Source organism: Prinia subflava, chromosome 5 (assembly GCF_021018805.1).
Source record: "Prinia subflava isolate CZ2003 ecotype Zambia chromosome 5, Cam_Psub_1.2, whole genome shotgun sequence".
Lineage (NCBI taxonomy): Eukaryota > Metazoa > Chordata > Aves > Passeriformes > Cisticolidae > Prinia > Prinia subflava.
Genome location: NC_086251.1, coordinates 12745856 through 12761863, shown reverse-complemented (window position 1 = coordinate 12761863; position 16008 = coordinate 12745856). Strand labels below are relative to the sequence as shown.

The 16008-nt window shown below is 44.0% G+C and overlaps 1 protein-coding gene across 5 annotated transcripts in view; it reads left to right on the top strand.

The window, feature by feature from the left end:
• The window catches only part of TUB (TUB bipartite transcription factor), a 138741-nt gene that overhangs the window by 63895 nt on the left and 58838 nt on the right, over window positions 1–16008 (top strand). For 2 of the 5 annotated variants that reach the window (XM_063398054.1, XM_063398050.1), the window contains exon 1: window positions 11220–11362. The exons of 1 other annotated variant lie outside the window; for it this stretch is intronic. In XM_063398054.1, the coding sequence (XP_063254124.1) occupies window positions 11235–11362 (128 nt within the window). In that variant the 5' untranslated portion in view covers window positions 11220–11234. Of the gene's footprint in view, window positions 1–5676; window positions 6088–6758; window positions 6857–11219; window positions 11363–16008 lie in introns of those variants that run through there. 2 more of the 5 variants (XM_063398055.1, XM_063398056.1) reach the window with 2 other exon arrangements.

Below are 16008 nucleotides of genomic sequence, written 5' to 3'. Positions count from 1 at the left end.
GGTATTATAACTGCCTTGATTGATATGTAAATAATGTAAATAATGTAAATGGTTCAGAACATAAATGCCAGAGATGAGATGAGAGCAAAAATGCAGTACAAAATTTGGTATAGTAATAAATAAAGGAAAAAGAAGCCTTTTAAAGCAAAACTTATTTGAAATAGTATGCTGAAATGGCATAGGATTATCCAATTTTGTATTTAAACACTGTCATAGGAAAATTCATCCTTCATGAGCAATCTCTTTAGGCATCAGGATGTAAGAATCCTGTGTTAGAGGGCAGTCAAACAGGGAGTCTGACGGGAATTTGGAACAGATTCTACTTCTAGTGGCCTCCCTGGATTTAGGTAATTGTTCAGTGGGACAACAATTCCAAAGATCACTGGGGCTTCAATGATGATGACACTAGATTCTCACTCAAGTTTCACTGACTTTATGTCCACCAGTGACAGTTTGTTTTCCTCTTGGTAACAGGATTTTTTACGTACACTGGAAAATATGAACACTGGATGTACCCCGTGAATGATTTTGAGAGAGATGCTGAGTATGTTACAGGATGTGGTATCAGACTAAATTAAAACTTCTTTAGAAGGTGTTGAAAACAGGCCACCATTGTTGAAAGCAGGCCACCCACACAAGGACACTGACATATGAGGTTTGATTTCTAGTGCTGGCAAAGGGAGCTTAACAGCTTTCCCTCCTCAAAAGTTAGCATTTTCTCATACTTTCCTATTCTATAGGAATGTGTAGATGTAGGTATCAGCTTGATATTAACTGTTAAAGAAACTGGATCTCCTGGAGCTAGGTAAGTTCAAACTGAAGTGACTAAAGTGAAAAATTACCCCAGGCGGCAAGGGAACGCTGTTCTGTTATTGCAGAATAGATTTTATTTCAGGGTGTTACTGATAAGTATTTATACTTCACAGCCTCACAATAAAGAAGCAGGAATGTACTTATGGGGATGAGAAGAGATGAAATGCAATAAGGAAAAGTGAGCTTTTATGGAGACAGGGAGAGGATCCACCATGTAAATGCTGCAATTAGTCTTTCACTTACCAATCCATTTCATCTCCAAATTGCTCACCTTTACCATAAAATTTTCTTGTTATATTTGAAATTGGGATATCAAAAATAATGCACCATTTTTTTTTCTTACTCAGAAAACAAGATCTAACTTGGGCTTCTTTCTGTTTAAGGCACAATGACAATGAACTTGGCATAAGCCTCATCCAAAGACCACAACAATGGGCAGAATTACCTCTCTCAAATCTCTGGTGTTACTGAAGTGCTTAAGGCCAAGATTACCACTTCAGGGCTATGATTTTTTTCTCTTTTTGAGAGGATTTTAATTTTTGATTTGGGAAAGTGTTGCCTTACTATCATCCCAAGAGTTTATTCTGGATTTGATTCAATGCATTTCAGAACTCACTGGTTGGGAAGAAATATACTGACCCTGATGAATATCAGCTCTTTATACAAAACCTTCAGCTTTTGCATCTGGTCCTGGTTAGTTCCACAGTCTGATTTTCAAACAAGCAAACAAAATATCCTAGATATGCTCATAAATGATCTGAGATTTATACAGAAAAATCCATGAACATTTTTAGAAACTCCAGGTTTGTAAGGAGTACAGATAAATTTTATTTGGCATGATTTAACTTCAAATATCATCTCTTGATTCTAGATACATTGGAATGGAAAAATCTAAACACAACCACTTCTGTAGCTATGCCAGCACAAACACATCCTTCATTATTCCTTGTAAGTTGGAGCTTAAAATTAGAAAATCTCAAGCCAATAAATTAAAGCTCAGGATCTTTACACATTTATGCCAAGTCTGTTCTGTTTGTGCTACTGTAAGATTTAAAAGGCTAGCTAGAACTGCTTCTGCACTGTGCTTGAACTGGCCCAGAGGCAACAAACTGGCAGCTCATGCCCTTTTAAGAGACCTAAAAAGTAAAGACAGTTTTAGTCTCTTAGATGTCTTTTGAAAGGATTGGGAACTGTGAGTTAGAATACGTGTTACACCCTATCCTAAACCGAGAATGGGTTATCGAGTTCATTACTATACTTTCCCTTTCCTAAAATCAACCTTTGTCCAGGTCAGCCAAAAAGGCAAACGAGGCAGGAATTTAATTCAATACATGACCAGAGTGTATTGTTGCAGCTCTGAGGTTTAGGAAACCTAAGGCACACAACTGGCAGACCTTTCTCTCTGTAGCACACAAGCTCTGAACAGTGCCGTGCTCAGCAGTGCAGATGTAACAGTGGGCCCAGAAAGAAATACAAAGGACTATAGATAGATAAAAACCGTTCTATAAAAGATACTCTATGCTCTTTTCAAATCAGTATATACATTTACTACTTTTATTTTTATGGGTTAACAACAAAAAAATTTATTTCCCCATCATGGGAAAATTAGACTTAAAAGTAATGAATCTGTATATTTAGGTAAGAGCTTACATCAGTTTCTTATTTTACTGCTTTCTTAGGTTCTCTAGCTTCCCTTTCAACAGTGCTTCTGCTTTGATGTCTCGCTCTCTACCCAGATTGCCAGAAGGCTTTCTGTTGCAAATGCAGGTGTTCTCAACTATTAGATACAGTTGTGTTGTATTATTCATCACCTCAATATAAAAATGTATTAGTGGGACACTTACTTTACACAGAGGACAAAACAGGGATAATTGGAAAGATGGCAGACCGTATATAGACGAAGATGTTGCTTAGTGAGACATGTTTGGCAGTGGAGGAGACAGGTTTGCATCTGCGTCGCTGCTGTTTCATGTATCAGTCCTTGAACCTTTAAAGCACCGTTTTTCTAACAGACTGCCTTGCCCATCAGGCTGGCATCTGAAACTAATTAAACGTGGCTTTTGAGAAGTACAGCTCTATTCACAGAGAGCACCTAGAAATCATCGTGGTATATCATGGTTGTTTGTTACATGCCGGTGCTTTTCCCTGTTTTTTTATGTTTTAGTGCTTGGTAAAAACCTGTGTGTGTGAAGCCAGGTCTTCCCTGAGCAGCTGAGAATTACTAGAGATGCCAGTGAATGGATCTGCACTCAAAGGGCATTCTCTTACACAGCAAAATGAACACCTCAGTCCTCCTCCTGACAAGGATTTCTCTGTAACACTTGCCCTGTCATTCAGGGATAGCTTTGTGTGCCACACAGACAAAGCAGAGGGACATCCAGAGGAGGCTGGTGAATTGCGACCCTGCTCAGAGTTAGAGGTGTGCAGTAACCCTGTTTCTAATGCTGCCAGCTGCAGAGGACTGGGATTCACCTTTCCACTCCACTCAGCTGTTTCAGAAATGGAGGCAGAGCACTGCTGGAAAGTGAAACCATACAAAACATATTTACCAGAGATGATAAAGAGATGAAGGAGAATCAGGGCACGGGAGGATGAGGAAAAGGGTTGCGGCATAAGTAAGCCATTCAAAAGGAGATTAAATGCCAGAAAATTATTTTCCCATTCTTCCCATAAAACATTCCTTATTATTCTTCTCCTCTGTCAGCTTTCCCTAGATGGACATTATGCTCTGTACATACTCATCTTTCAGGGCACCTGGCAGTCTCCCATTTTGAACACCTACTAACCCCGTACACTTTGCATCTGAATACAAACCTGATCTTGGGCTGTTAAATGGCAGTAAAGCACTTCCATATTTTGTATCGCTCCGAAGTTCAGAGGCATCTTTTTCGTGTGCGTGCATTTTCTCATCTACCAACCTTCACACTTATGGCTTTTTGAAAATAGATATTCTAATCATCAGTCTTGGGAACTTTTGTCTCTGAAGACAGGAAGTTCTTCTTTTGTCTTTCATCCCTTCAGCAGAAGCCTCAGTGCTTAAAAAGCACCAGCTTAGTACCAGGAGATGGGAATCTCTCCTCAGCCACCTTCTCATGCTAATAACACTGCCAGGTGCTGAAGCCCATTGTTTCACAGCTCCGGGTTTTGCCTGGCTGGAATGGTGGGAAGTATGTCAGATCCAGTGCCTGACACTGGGCAAGAAAGCAGCACAACGTTTTACTTGTATGGATATGAGAGAATTCTTCCTTAAACGCAGATCTCATTTGGACTTCTGGAACAGGTTTAAAGTCTGGATTTAAAATATTCTCTGACAGTTCATGGCAGTGAAGAACATGATAATGTTTGTGTTGCCGGCTAAGTGCCATCTTCTGTTGACTCTGCTGGCTTCAGGGCCCTGGCGATGATCTTTGGTAGTGAATCAAACCATAGAGTTATGCTGAGTGACCAAGTATCTCCTTCAATCTGTTTCTAATTTGCTAAGTCATAATAGTCTCCTTGCTTTTTATGCTATAAACCCCAAATGAGGGTTCTTTTCCTGTTCTACCATTTCTAGGCACATACCTCTAAACTCCCTATCTCTGTTTTCTTAGGTGAAATTTTTCTTTTTTTTACCTTCTGCTCAGACGTGCATCTTTCCAGAGGCTTAATCATTCATCTTTCCTCTTAATTCTGAAGTCCTTGTGATGAGATAATCTGTACCACAACCTTCTTCCAGATGAGCTCACACATCAGACAGAAGACCAGTGTCGCAATTTGGGCACGGTTTAGCAGGTCAGAACTTCACATCTTTGTCACTAAGGTGTCCCTCACTATCTAAGTCTTTCCAAGGTACAGTGAGTGCCACATTTAACTCTTTGGCTGTTTATTTCCCAATGCCTGTTTTGGGAGAAAAGGTGACTTCACTTAACTTATAAGTTTTCTTTAAATATCTCCCTCATACGCAATACAAATGTCACCTACAAAAAACACCTGTGAGCTATTAGGGGCCAGCCTGGCATAATTCAAAGCACATACAGATAGTATTTTTCATTATTCCTTATCTTTCACTATTTTTTTTGTTCAGGTCATGTTTCTTCCATGAAGTTGGTAACTGTTTCTGTAAGCTTATAATCTGACACGGGATTTACACGGTTTAAAAGGGCTTTACTCCTGCTGTGGCTGTACAGCTGGAGCTGGCCTTGTGCTGAAAGGATGGTGGCCTGTACTACACCCGTTTAGCAAAAGGTGGGTTCCTCAGGGCGCCGTGCCTGTGCTGTGCTCCCAGCCAGCCTCAGCTTTCCCCGTGGCTTTCCCGGCAGAGCTGCCGGCGGCCGTGCCAGGGCCAGCAGAGGCGGCTGCGACCACCGGCTCCCAAAATCTCTCATCACCGAAAGGCATCAGTCCACTGCTGGCAAACCGAAACCGTGCGTTCTCTCTTGAGGGCCGCGGGAAGCTCTTACTAACAGCCCCCAGGCCGTGGTGCCTCGACAATTTTGGGTTGAGCTGCCGCAATTCATACATTTTGGCGGTGGGCTGGGCTGAGAGGAGCCTGCTTGCAGGCTGCGCGCTCCTCGCACCTCTCCACGCCCAGGCCAGCCGAGGGCTACCCGGCCAGCGCCCACCTCATGGCTGGGTCTCTGCCGATGCCAGGGCGGGCTGTGCCGTGCCGTGCCGTGCCGTGCCGTGCCGTGCCGTGCCGTGCCGTGCCGTGCCGTGCCGTGCCGAGCCGTGCCCGTGCCCGCGCCCGCATCTACCCAGCGGCGGCGCGGCTGACGGGGCAGGGGCGGGCCCGGCGCGGAGGGCGGCTCGGCTCGGCTCGGCTCGGCTCGGCTCGGAGCGGGGCGGCGGGACCCGCCTCGCCCGGGCGATGCCTGAGCGCGGCAGCGGCAGCGGCAGCGGGGGGGCGGGCGGGTAGCGGCAGCGGGGACGCGTCGCCGCTGCCCAGCCTTTCCCTGCCCGCCGCTGGCCCTTCCCCCGCCCCTCCCCGCTCCCGTGCGCGACTCAGCCGCCGCTCCGGGCAGGGAGGAAGGGCTGGGAGCCGCCTCCCGCTGCCCCCGGCCGCCCCCTCCCCATGCAGCCCGGCCCGCCGCTGGGAGCCCTCCCCGGGGGGATGTTTCTGCGGCCGCTGCCGGGATAACCGGCGCGCCGCCCGCCCCCGCCCCGGACGGAGGATGCTGCCCGCATCGTGGCGGATTCCGACTCGGGCAGCAGCGGGCGCGTCCGCCTCCTCGGCTCCGGGCAGCGTCGCCGGGGAGAGATGAGTTCGCGGCACCAGGCGGACTGGATCCCTTACAGGTAGGGGGATACCCCGCGGGAGGCGGCGGCTGGGGCGGAGGCACCGGGGCTGTCCCTGGGCAGGAGCCGCTGCCCCTCGGGGGGTCCCCGCCGGAGCCCGCGCCCCTTCGCGGGGCCGGGGCGGCCGGACCCTCCCCGGGGCGCGGCGGGGCGGCGGCGGGTCCCGCCGGGGGCAGCGGATCGCGGGCCGGCCCGTGCGGGCGCTCCCCGGAGGGGCGCCCGGTCCCGCCTCCCAACTTCGGGCCGGCGCCGCTCCGCGAAGTTCGGGGGCTGCTCGCGGGGCGAGCTGTCAGCCCCGCGGGGAGCGCGCAGAGCGCGGAGCCGCCCTGCCCCGCGGCCCCGGCGGGCGGAGCGCCGCGCCCTCGCTGGCTGCCGGCGCGCCCCGGGCTCGGGCCCGCGCTGCCCCCGCCGGCGCTCCGGGAGCGCGGCCGCGGGCGGGCGATGCGCGGGGCGGCCACGCCGGCGGGGCCGCCATGGCGGGGAGCGGGATCGCCATGGCAGCGCCCGGCCCCGCTGCCATTGGCTCCGCCGTTGCCATAAGCTACGGGAGCCGCGGCGCGGCCCGGGAGCCCCGTGCGTCAGCGGAGCCGGGCCCGCGGAGCCCCCTGCCCTCCCCAGGCCCGGGGGGAGCGGCAGGGAGCATTGCGAGGGAACCAGGGAATAGTTTGTGCCAGACTTGCCGGACCGAGGGGACACCGAGCCAAATATTTCGCTCCGGGCGGGGTGGGCTGTCCTAGTAATAGATCCCTGCACGAATCTGCTATTCAGAGTACGTTAGCGTTATGGGTTTGTTTTTAGTTTTTGCTAAAGTGTTTTTTGCAAGCTGAATTTTTACGGAAGGAAATCACGAGGGGTTTAACAAGGTGCTCTGAAAACGACAGAAAGCATGTTTCTTGCGTTTGTTTGTTTTTAAGTGAAACAAGGTGGATACAGTAACACAGGACAAGAGGACACAGGCTTTTATGGTGCACCAGGGGAGGTTTAGGTTGGACATTAGTTGAACAAAAGTTCTTCGCAAGAAGGATAATTGGGCTTTGGAATGAGCTGCCCGGGGCCGTGGTGGAGTCACCGTCCCGGAGGTATTTAAGGAAAGACTGGATGTGGCACTCAGTGCCATAGTCTTGTTGACAAGGTGGCAGTCGGTCGTAGGTTGGACTCAATGGTTTCAGAGGTCTTTTCCAACCTAGCTGATTCTATGATAAATCTTTTATTTTTGTTGTCGGTAGGGAATCATGGAATTAAAAATACGTACTGAGTGCATTGTGAAACAAAGAGAGCTGCTTACGCAGGTCAGTTGTAGTTTGCCACATTCTCAATGACAATGGTTGTAGCAGGCATATGCCACAGTGAATCCAATGTGAACACAAATACATCAATCCCTAATACGGAGGAAAAAACCACAAGATAACTGCACAAGTGGAAATCTGCTATTTTGATATGTGCACATCATCGTTTAAATCAGTAGAAGAATTAGAAAGAAAGAAACATGATTACAATGAATCTGAGAATATTGCCACTCTCTCAGCAGTAGCACTTTCAGCCGATGCATTTTGAAAAGATGTAAGGAATTGGCAATAAGGCTTTAAAAATGACTAGTGGATGCATTCTGATGCAATTTGAAGCCTTGTAATGAGGACAGAAATACCAGAGAAACAGCTGTTCATGGCTCATCCCAGCAGCATAGGAACAGTTTCTCCGTTCTCTCACTGTACACAAGGCTCTGCAGAGGCCAGTGCCAAAACTTTGCTGAGGAGTTTTGTAGCAGTGGCCTCAAAAAGGAAATAGAACATCTCTACTTCTGCTCAGTGCAGCATGGAGAAACAAAGGGCAGCAAAGCAGCAAATCTCCAGAGAAGTACAGATTTGATGATAGTCATATCTTTTCTAATATAATGTTATTCTTGAATGTTAATGATGTGTTTGTGGTCAGAAACTGCTGAGGACTGCTGGAAACCAAAAGGCAACCAAACCGTGGTTCTGTTCTGAAGTGTCTTTATTTAGGCTTCTAACAGCGTTCTCTCAAGAAGCTGATTTATTTTTCAGTCTTCAGAGGTAATTCTTGAGTTAGAGGTATATCATTGCAAATCTTATTAGACCTGTGTGTGTAAAGTATCTTCCAGGATCCCCTAAACATACTTGCCCAGGAAGCAGTGGTTTGTGAATGCATACATGACTGAGTTTACTCATGAAAGCACTGTATGAGTAAATTAGGTCAAAGTACAATTTCAAGGGAGTAAAATATACAAGGAGCAGGAGAGACCTGATGTGCACCCGTTGGAACAGTTCATTGTCTTTCTGAGAGCAAAATGGCCCATGCTTATCTGCCCTCTTGCTTCACATTCTTCTTTACTGTGGTGAGTTCAGTGGTTGCTGGCTCTCAGAGCTCAGAGGAAGGTTCACCACCTTCTTTATCGTTTGGGTGGCATGTGACATCCAAGAGTGCTGCTAGTGTGGGTGACAGGGCAGAGGCTGCTGGGTGTGCTGAAGTCTGGAAAGCTGTATCCTTCTAGCAGTGGAACATATATGCAGTTATATACCTGAATTACTATATACCTGAATTAACTCAAGCAGAGAAGGATTGTATTTCTGCTAGTAAAATGTCATATTTTTCCTTTCAAGTGAAATGAGCCAGAGGGAGTCAATTCCACGTGTGTCATGTACAGCTCATTAAGCAATCCACCTGCGTGACCACAACACCCAAATTTATACTTCCCTTTTTAAGATGCTGAGAACATTTTGAGTGGGTTAACAAAAAATAGTAGGCAATTTTTTCAGTGTCATTGCTAGTTCGTGCTGAGATCGATAAAAGAATCACATTGTTTGTGATTTCAGTGTTTTGCCCTTATCTCTCTTCATTCTCTCTTATGTATTCTACTTTTGAAACACTAATAATCATAGGATGAGATTTCAGTTTGCTAATGTTATGAAAAATAGTTAAGAAGCTGTTTTTTAAAAGTAAATATAGTGCATTTATTGTCATGAAACAGGTTTTATAGACAGAAATTTAAGCACATGATTAAGAGCTTAACATGAAGCTGCACGTCAGGTACAATGAGCTAGGAATTCTTTAAATTGTACCCATTTTTAACAATGCCTGCTCTTTATTATAAAGATTCAAAATAGTTTAGATGCAATTAAAAAAAAATCAGTTGCAGTCCATGTAGCTGCCCTCAGCCCCAAAAGTGGTTTGCAATGGAAGTTAGAGTAAGATGTAGCTTCTTGAGGAATTATGTTTTCAAGCACAGTAGTGTTTTCCTTTGGTAACTGTCAGCAGTTTCCAGTACAAAATACAATGCAGAAGTGTCTGGGAATCATTACAAATTCACAGGAGTTCAGGGTTTTTTTGTTCAAAAGCATGTTTTTGTTTCATGTCTTTTTCTTGAACTCATTTTTAATTGATAGCATTTCTTAAATATAACATACTCATTTTTATTTTATGCTGGTGAGCCTTGAATAAGTGAAGACATTCCTCATACTGTTCCTCAAACTGCAATCAAATAACACTGCTGCATGGTAAGATGAAAGTATCAGTAAACTCAGTTTTAGTAAGGCTCCAGTCTCTACAGTCTCTACAGTCTTTATTATTATTATTATTATTATTATTATTATTATTATTATTATTATTTGTTCTTATGTTTTCAGCTGCTTCTTGAACAATAGATCTTGATTCTGTAACTTTAAAAGCAGCATTTACACAATCAGCTAACCTGTTCCATGAGAAATATCTAAACACCACCAGCTGAGAAGCCCAATCCACACATGAATCAATTTAATACAAGTCCCCAGAGTTCTCTGTGAAGTGTCTGTGTGATGCTGCTGAGCCTTGGTTTGTGTGGATGAACCTGCCATGGCCAGAGGGACCCCATGAACTGTGCCCTAGGGGGACCTGGCACTTGGCACTGAGGGCACTGAAGAGAGCAGATCACACAGCCTGCGTTTGCAGTGGCATAATATGTCTTGATATGTACATGATGGTGGTAATAATACACATTATTTTTGTTTGTGACAGGTTTTATTATGCTCAATTTTTGTAGCTTTCATGAATTTGCTCTGAAGTTTTAAGGCTGTGCTTAGATATTGCAGCTATAAACAGTCACAAGTTATTTTCTTGCAAAGGGAAGCATTACAGTTGGAAGAAAATCGTGGAGCACAGCTGGGTTGTAAATTCATGAATCATTGCAATTAGGGCAGATAAGAAGATTTCTGGAAGTGTGATGTGTAAACAAATGCTGGAACAAGAACGGTCTTGAAGACCCAGGATATCCCACACTTGTTTCTGCGCATATTGTTGAGCTGGTGGGACATTATATACCCTTAAGTTTTGGCATTGTGAAGGCAGCAGTGCAGGTGGAGTGTTCACCTTGCTGCAAGGTGCAGTTTGTGACCGAGAGCATCGCAATGCAGGCAGGCTTGTTCCCAGCCTCCTGCCGTGGGGAAAAGCAGGGATATTTTACAAGAGCTGCTTTTTCTAAGGAAAATAGTTCAAAGACTGTGTCTGTCCTCTTCTCTGAAACAGGCTGTCTTGTCTCAGGCTATTCAGTGAATAAAATTAGCCTGGTCGTGTGCTTTTAAAACATTAAAGTTAGAGCTCTCCCTTAATGGAACTCTGTGCTCTTGCATAGAGTGTTCCTGCTGTGGTGCATAGCGACTCCAGCAGAGATCAAAGGTGCTTTGCCCAGCATCAGTGTGAGGGACATGTCACAGGCAATTGCTACCCCAAAGCCGGTAGCCTAAATCAGCCAGGCAGAAAAGAGAGGTGAGGAAAATAGGTATCCCGAGATGTGGAAGTTGTGGGATGTTGGCTTAAATGGAATTGGGACAAGGCTCTAGGGAGATGAGCTGCAGAGCTGGGCGTGAAACCTTGTTGTCTTGTGCCTTGCAGTGTGCCAGTGGTGGATTCAAGTAAGGGGCTGAAGGGGCTTTGCCACCCCTTGCACGGGCCTTACGACAGTAAGCAATGCACCGGTTGTCCCAGAGCACGGCCACCCCCCACCACCTTTGTGGTATCAGCAGCCAGATTGAGGCGAAAACTGATTTTTTTCACAGGCCAGTGGGTTTCTGGTAGCAACAATCATTTGCAGGTTCCTGGCAGTGACAGTCATTTACAAGCCATCTGTGCCAGGTTTGGATCACAGCCGGAAAGTGGATATGAAATGTAATGTCTCTCCTCTCACACTTCCCCGAGTCAGACAGTTTTCATTCTTGTGCCTGAGGGTTTTTGGACATTCCCTGGAGTGGCCTCCATTTAGACATGCAAGCAGCAGTTTTTCTGGAAGGTGGTACTTTTTATTTAGTAACTAAAAATTGCCATTCTAGAGAGCTGGAATCTTTTCACACTTCCTCCTCGTTTTTCTTCCTCTCACGCTAATGACTTATTTTCTAATTCATGCTTTTCTGTTCTTTCAGCCGATGAATAGATTTCTTTTTGCTGTTTTTCCCTACATCTTGCTCTTCTTTCCTCTTTTTCTGTTCTCTTTCCTACTTCGAGATTATTCACAAAAATAGAATTCTGTCTTGCCAGCTGTATGGTGCCTAGAGAAGATACCCTTCTCTGTAAACATTTGCTATTTAATTCGTGTTTTATTGTTTGTAGCTTTTAAAGAAATCCATCACAACTTCTCATTGTGTTACTTAAGAAGTTAGTACATTTGCATTTTTTAAAAGCTGAAATTATTTATTTTGCAGATTATTGAGAATTAATTTCAGTATTTGCAGCAGTGTATTCAAAGATTAAGGATATTAAAATTGGTGTTCATTTTGTATCTCACTTACTGCTGAATATTTTCTTCCTGTAGTATGTCAAGGCCAATAACTGGAATTAGGAGATGCCCTTCTTGGTGACAGGTCTGTGTCATGCACGGGGGGTGGCAGAGATGGAAGAACTGTTCTCCCACAGTTTTGCAATATTTTCTATCTTGACGTAGTGTCAGGGCGTGATGATACCAGCAAGTTCAGAGGACTCTCAGCTGAGAATGTGACACCTCTCTGGGCCCTGCTGTCGTTTACATAATGCTAATAACATGCAGGTATACAGCAAGGCAGCCTTCGTGCTGGAAAATTTTCAGTTTAGAAGACAGGTACAAGAGAAAGACACAAAATGCACATGGAAAGCTCAGGGTGATTGCTGGCTTGGGTGTTTTTTTTTTTGTTTTGTTTTGGTTTTTTTTTTTTTTTCTTTCATTTTTTTTACAGGCATATGATCATTACCTTCTTTGGACTATCTGTTCTTAAGAAAATGGGAAGTCAAGGAATACTGCCTTAGATAAAGAAATGTGCACTCAGGGAAGGATATATAGAATGTACAAAGGTAGCAGTGGGAGAAGGTGGAAAGACCAGAATAATTATTTGGGATGAGTGCACATCATAAAAGATGAAACTTTTTTTCCTGACATAGTTATTTTACACCAGGTTGTTTCATCTAACGCTTGATAGCAATGTAATTTATGTAGTTTGTTTTTAGATGGTTTTGTATTTTATTCTTTTATGTTAATAACGAACCAAAAGATATCTTTTCTTTCCCTTTCAGTGATTACAGCAGAAGCAGGTTTCATACTTCTGTATTGCTAATAAGTTGAGTTATTACATATTTATTTATTTTTTATCCTTAAAGAGAAATGGTGACCCAACTGAAAATACCACCTCCTTCATGGAAATGCAGTAGGCCCTACAGAGCAGAGGGGAGTGACAAGAACTTTACAAGATGCTGATTTTGTGCATTCAGACCAGTGTCCTTCCCCCTGAAAGCAGGGATACTGTAGAGGCTAAGGCTGCCCTCTGCCATCCGTGCAGATGTGTGGTTGTTTGCAGGGAGCTGTCACAAAGAGGGGGTGCCAGAGCCTTTCTGCTGACTGAAAAGGGGGGTGGATTGGTGCCGTGCCCTTCTCTGAGCTCATGTTTTAGCTGAGCACAGAATGGCAAGCGGGCTATAATGCGTGAACGTGCCAGTGTGCCTGTGAGTGACACACTTATCTGGGTCACTGACAACGCAAGTGCCCGAGACATTCTTTCATGAAGTTGAGTTCTAGCTTGGATTCTTAGATGTTTATGAAAATTAAGTCTTGAATTGCAAATTTCAGTGGAAACCTCGTGATCCCTGTTGTGATGCATGTTAACACAAGCCTGTGAATATCATAATTCATGATTATTGTAACTCATTTGACACAGGTAATGAAACCACAGCATGAAGTTTTTAATGGTAATTTTAATTCCAATCACAGTTCTAACTACTGGCAAATGAGATATTACAAGATGAAGAAATTCCTTGATTAGCTTCAGATGATGACTAAGTTGGAAATTGTATTTGCAAGTGAAATACAAGTACATTGGTATTTGATCTACAGTTAGGGAAGGGATCCAAACAATTCTGTCTTTCAAATTTGGTATCAGTTTGAAGGCAAAATGAAGTTAAAGGTTAGGAATTTCATTAGCTGTTCCTGTGCCACAGCAAGAAACATAAGGAGAACAGGTCTGGTTTTTTTTCAGAGCAGGTTGTTGCTAGCCCATATTACTACAGCAGCATTTTCACTTGGCTGCAGTAACAGCAACAAAAACAAATTACATTGCATCCTGTAGCAATTCTCACTTCTGAAAATTTGAGGAAATTATTGAATGTACTGTGGAAATTAAAGAGTAGATAACTTGTCCAGACAATGACTTAGACTAACTGCTCGGATCAGGCTGAGTGGAAACCGAAAGACTGAGACACATACTGTACCCTGGAATTCATCCCACTATTTTTGGCAGATATAAATCCCAATACTCAAGCCAGGAGTGTGAATTTCCATTAAACAGTGTTTTGCAAACCTAGGGATTGCTTGAAGTCTTCTGTGCTGAAACTTTAGCTCAGTTGTATGGGTGAATAGTGCCTCTTTTGGAACGCTGCATCTGTGGAGCAGTGTTAAATAACTTTAAAGGTGTCTGTACGCACCATTGAGTCAGACCTTGGTAATTGATTCTTCCAGGTTACTGCGTCTTAAACCAACTGGCTGTTGCTGCAGATTTAAAAAGTGAAGTGTAAGGTTTTAGAGAAACTTCTCGCGCTTGCCCTAGAATAACATTAACATTGTTCTATTGTCTGTCCTTAAGGCAGAGCTCATGTGCCTTATGTGGTGTATTGTTACATCTCTGCAGTCATAGAATCATTTGGTTTAGAAAAGATCTCCAAGATCATCAAGTCCAGCACTTGCCCCACATTGCCAAGTCTACCACTCAACCATGTCCCTGAGTGCCACATCCACACATCTTTTAGATAACCCCAGGGATGGTGACACCACCGCTTACCTGGGCATCCTGTTCCAATACTTGGCAACTGTTTGAATGAAGAAGTTTTTTCCTCACATCCCATCTAAACCTGACCTGGCACAATTTGGGACTGTTTTCTCTCATCCTATTGCTAATCACTAGCAGAGAAACTGGGCCATCATATCAGAACAAAAAGATCATGACATTGCTAGAAATTTGAGGAACCCTGGAAAATGCTTTTTAAATGTTGGCTGTTTTAAATAATGATATACTGTAATATTCTGGCAGTATTGATGCATCTTGAAAAATTCTTAATTACCTCCTTAGGGCTTGAATATCATTCTCAGATTTTGAAGATCAAGAAAAACCAGCACAGGAGAAATTTAAATGAAATTAAAAGTCCTGCCTAACTTCCTTCCTTCCTTTCCTCTGTCTTTCCTTTCCTTTCTTTTTCCTTCCTGTTACTGTTCCTGGGCAACCTTTGTTTTTTATTAATTTAATGCTATATGCCTTAAGATTTGCAAGATATAGGTTGTTCTGAGTAGTATTGGAAGGAAAAAAAGTTCTCCTATCCTGTGCACCTTAAGTCAGAATGATTTCTAGATTATTCTGTTGGAAAACCTGTGAAGGTATCTTTGCATAAGATGGAAAGTGGGATAAGCAAGTTCAGGTGTTCAAGTCTCTGCCCTTTGTTTCATTCTTTGGGAAGGTGTTTCTGATGCCTCAGACGAGTGTCTGGATTTTCAAGTTATTTGTTGGTGTGTCCTGGGCCTGTCTCCCCAAAATTTTGTTCTGAAACTGTGGAGGTCATAAAGTTTAAAAACTTTGGATTTGATAAATTGGCATTCTCTTACAAAGACTTCTGGGAAAAGAATCCAGTGAACTCTAGACTTGGAAGAAAATATGTTAAAGCTTAGGAAATTAATTTTACTTACAATAAACTGTGGTTTCTGAAAGCCACATTTTCATTGATATGGTATCAAATAGTATATGTTATAACCAAGATTAAAGGAGATAGTAAGGTACTGGGAGCTCACTGGGAGTGACTATCCTGTTTATTGCTTGTTGTATTCTGTTAAAATATAAAGGTTTTAAAACAGAAGGTTTAAAACTGTGCAGAATAGCTGTGTTTTATCTTTAGGCTGGTATAGGCCTTTCAAAGGATGGAATGCTGTGAACCTGTCTGTGGCTGGGTTTTCAGGAGTGCTCAGATTCTGTTGAAAATACTTAATGTGGTGGAATGAGAAGGGAGGAGAAGGACTATTGTGTTGCCTAGTCAAAATGACAAACAGCGTATAACACAGTGTGGTTTTTATGTGTTCTTTGGCAAGAGCAACTTATTTTCCTCTGAAAAAGCTTATTCTGAAGAAAAATGTAAGATACATTAGAGGCACAAAGGTTTTCACTGCATTGTGTGATGGACTGTAAATGTGCCCAGTTGACATTTTGAAGCAACCTCGAAGTAAGTGTCTGTTTGTTGGGGTGAAAATTCAGCCCAAAGGGTTTTAGTTTACAGCCAGCTCTGCAATATTGCATCTGCTGCGGTCTTGGATTAACAGTGCCAAACACGAGCACATATTGCAGTAAAGAGTGAACAGAAAGATGTTGTTCTGTATGGTTTTGCTTTTCACTTTGCACTTGATGACAGCTGTCTTGTTTCTAATTTTTCATGACATGGCTG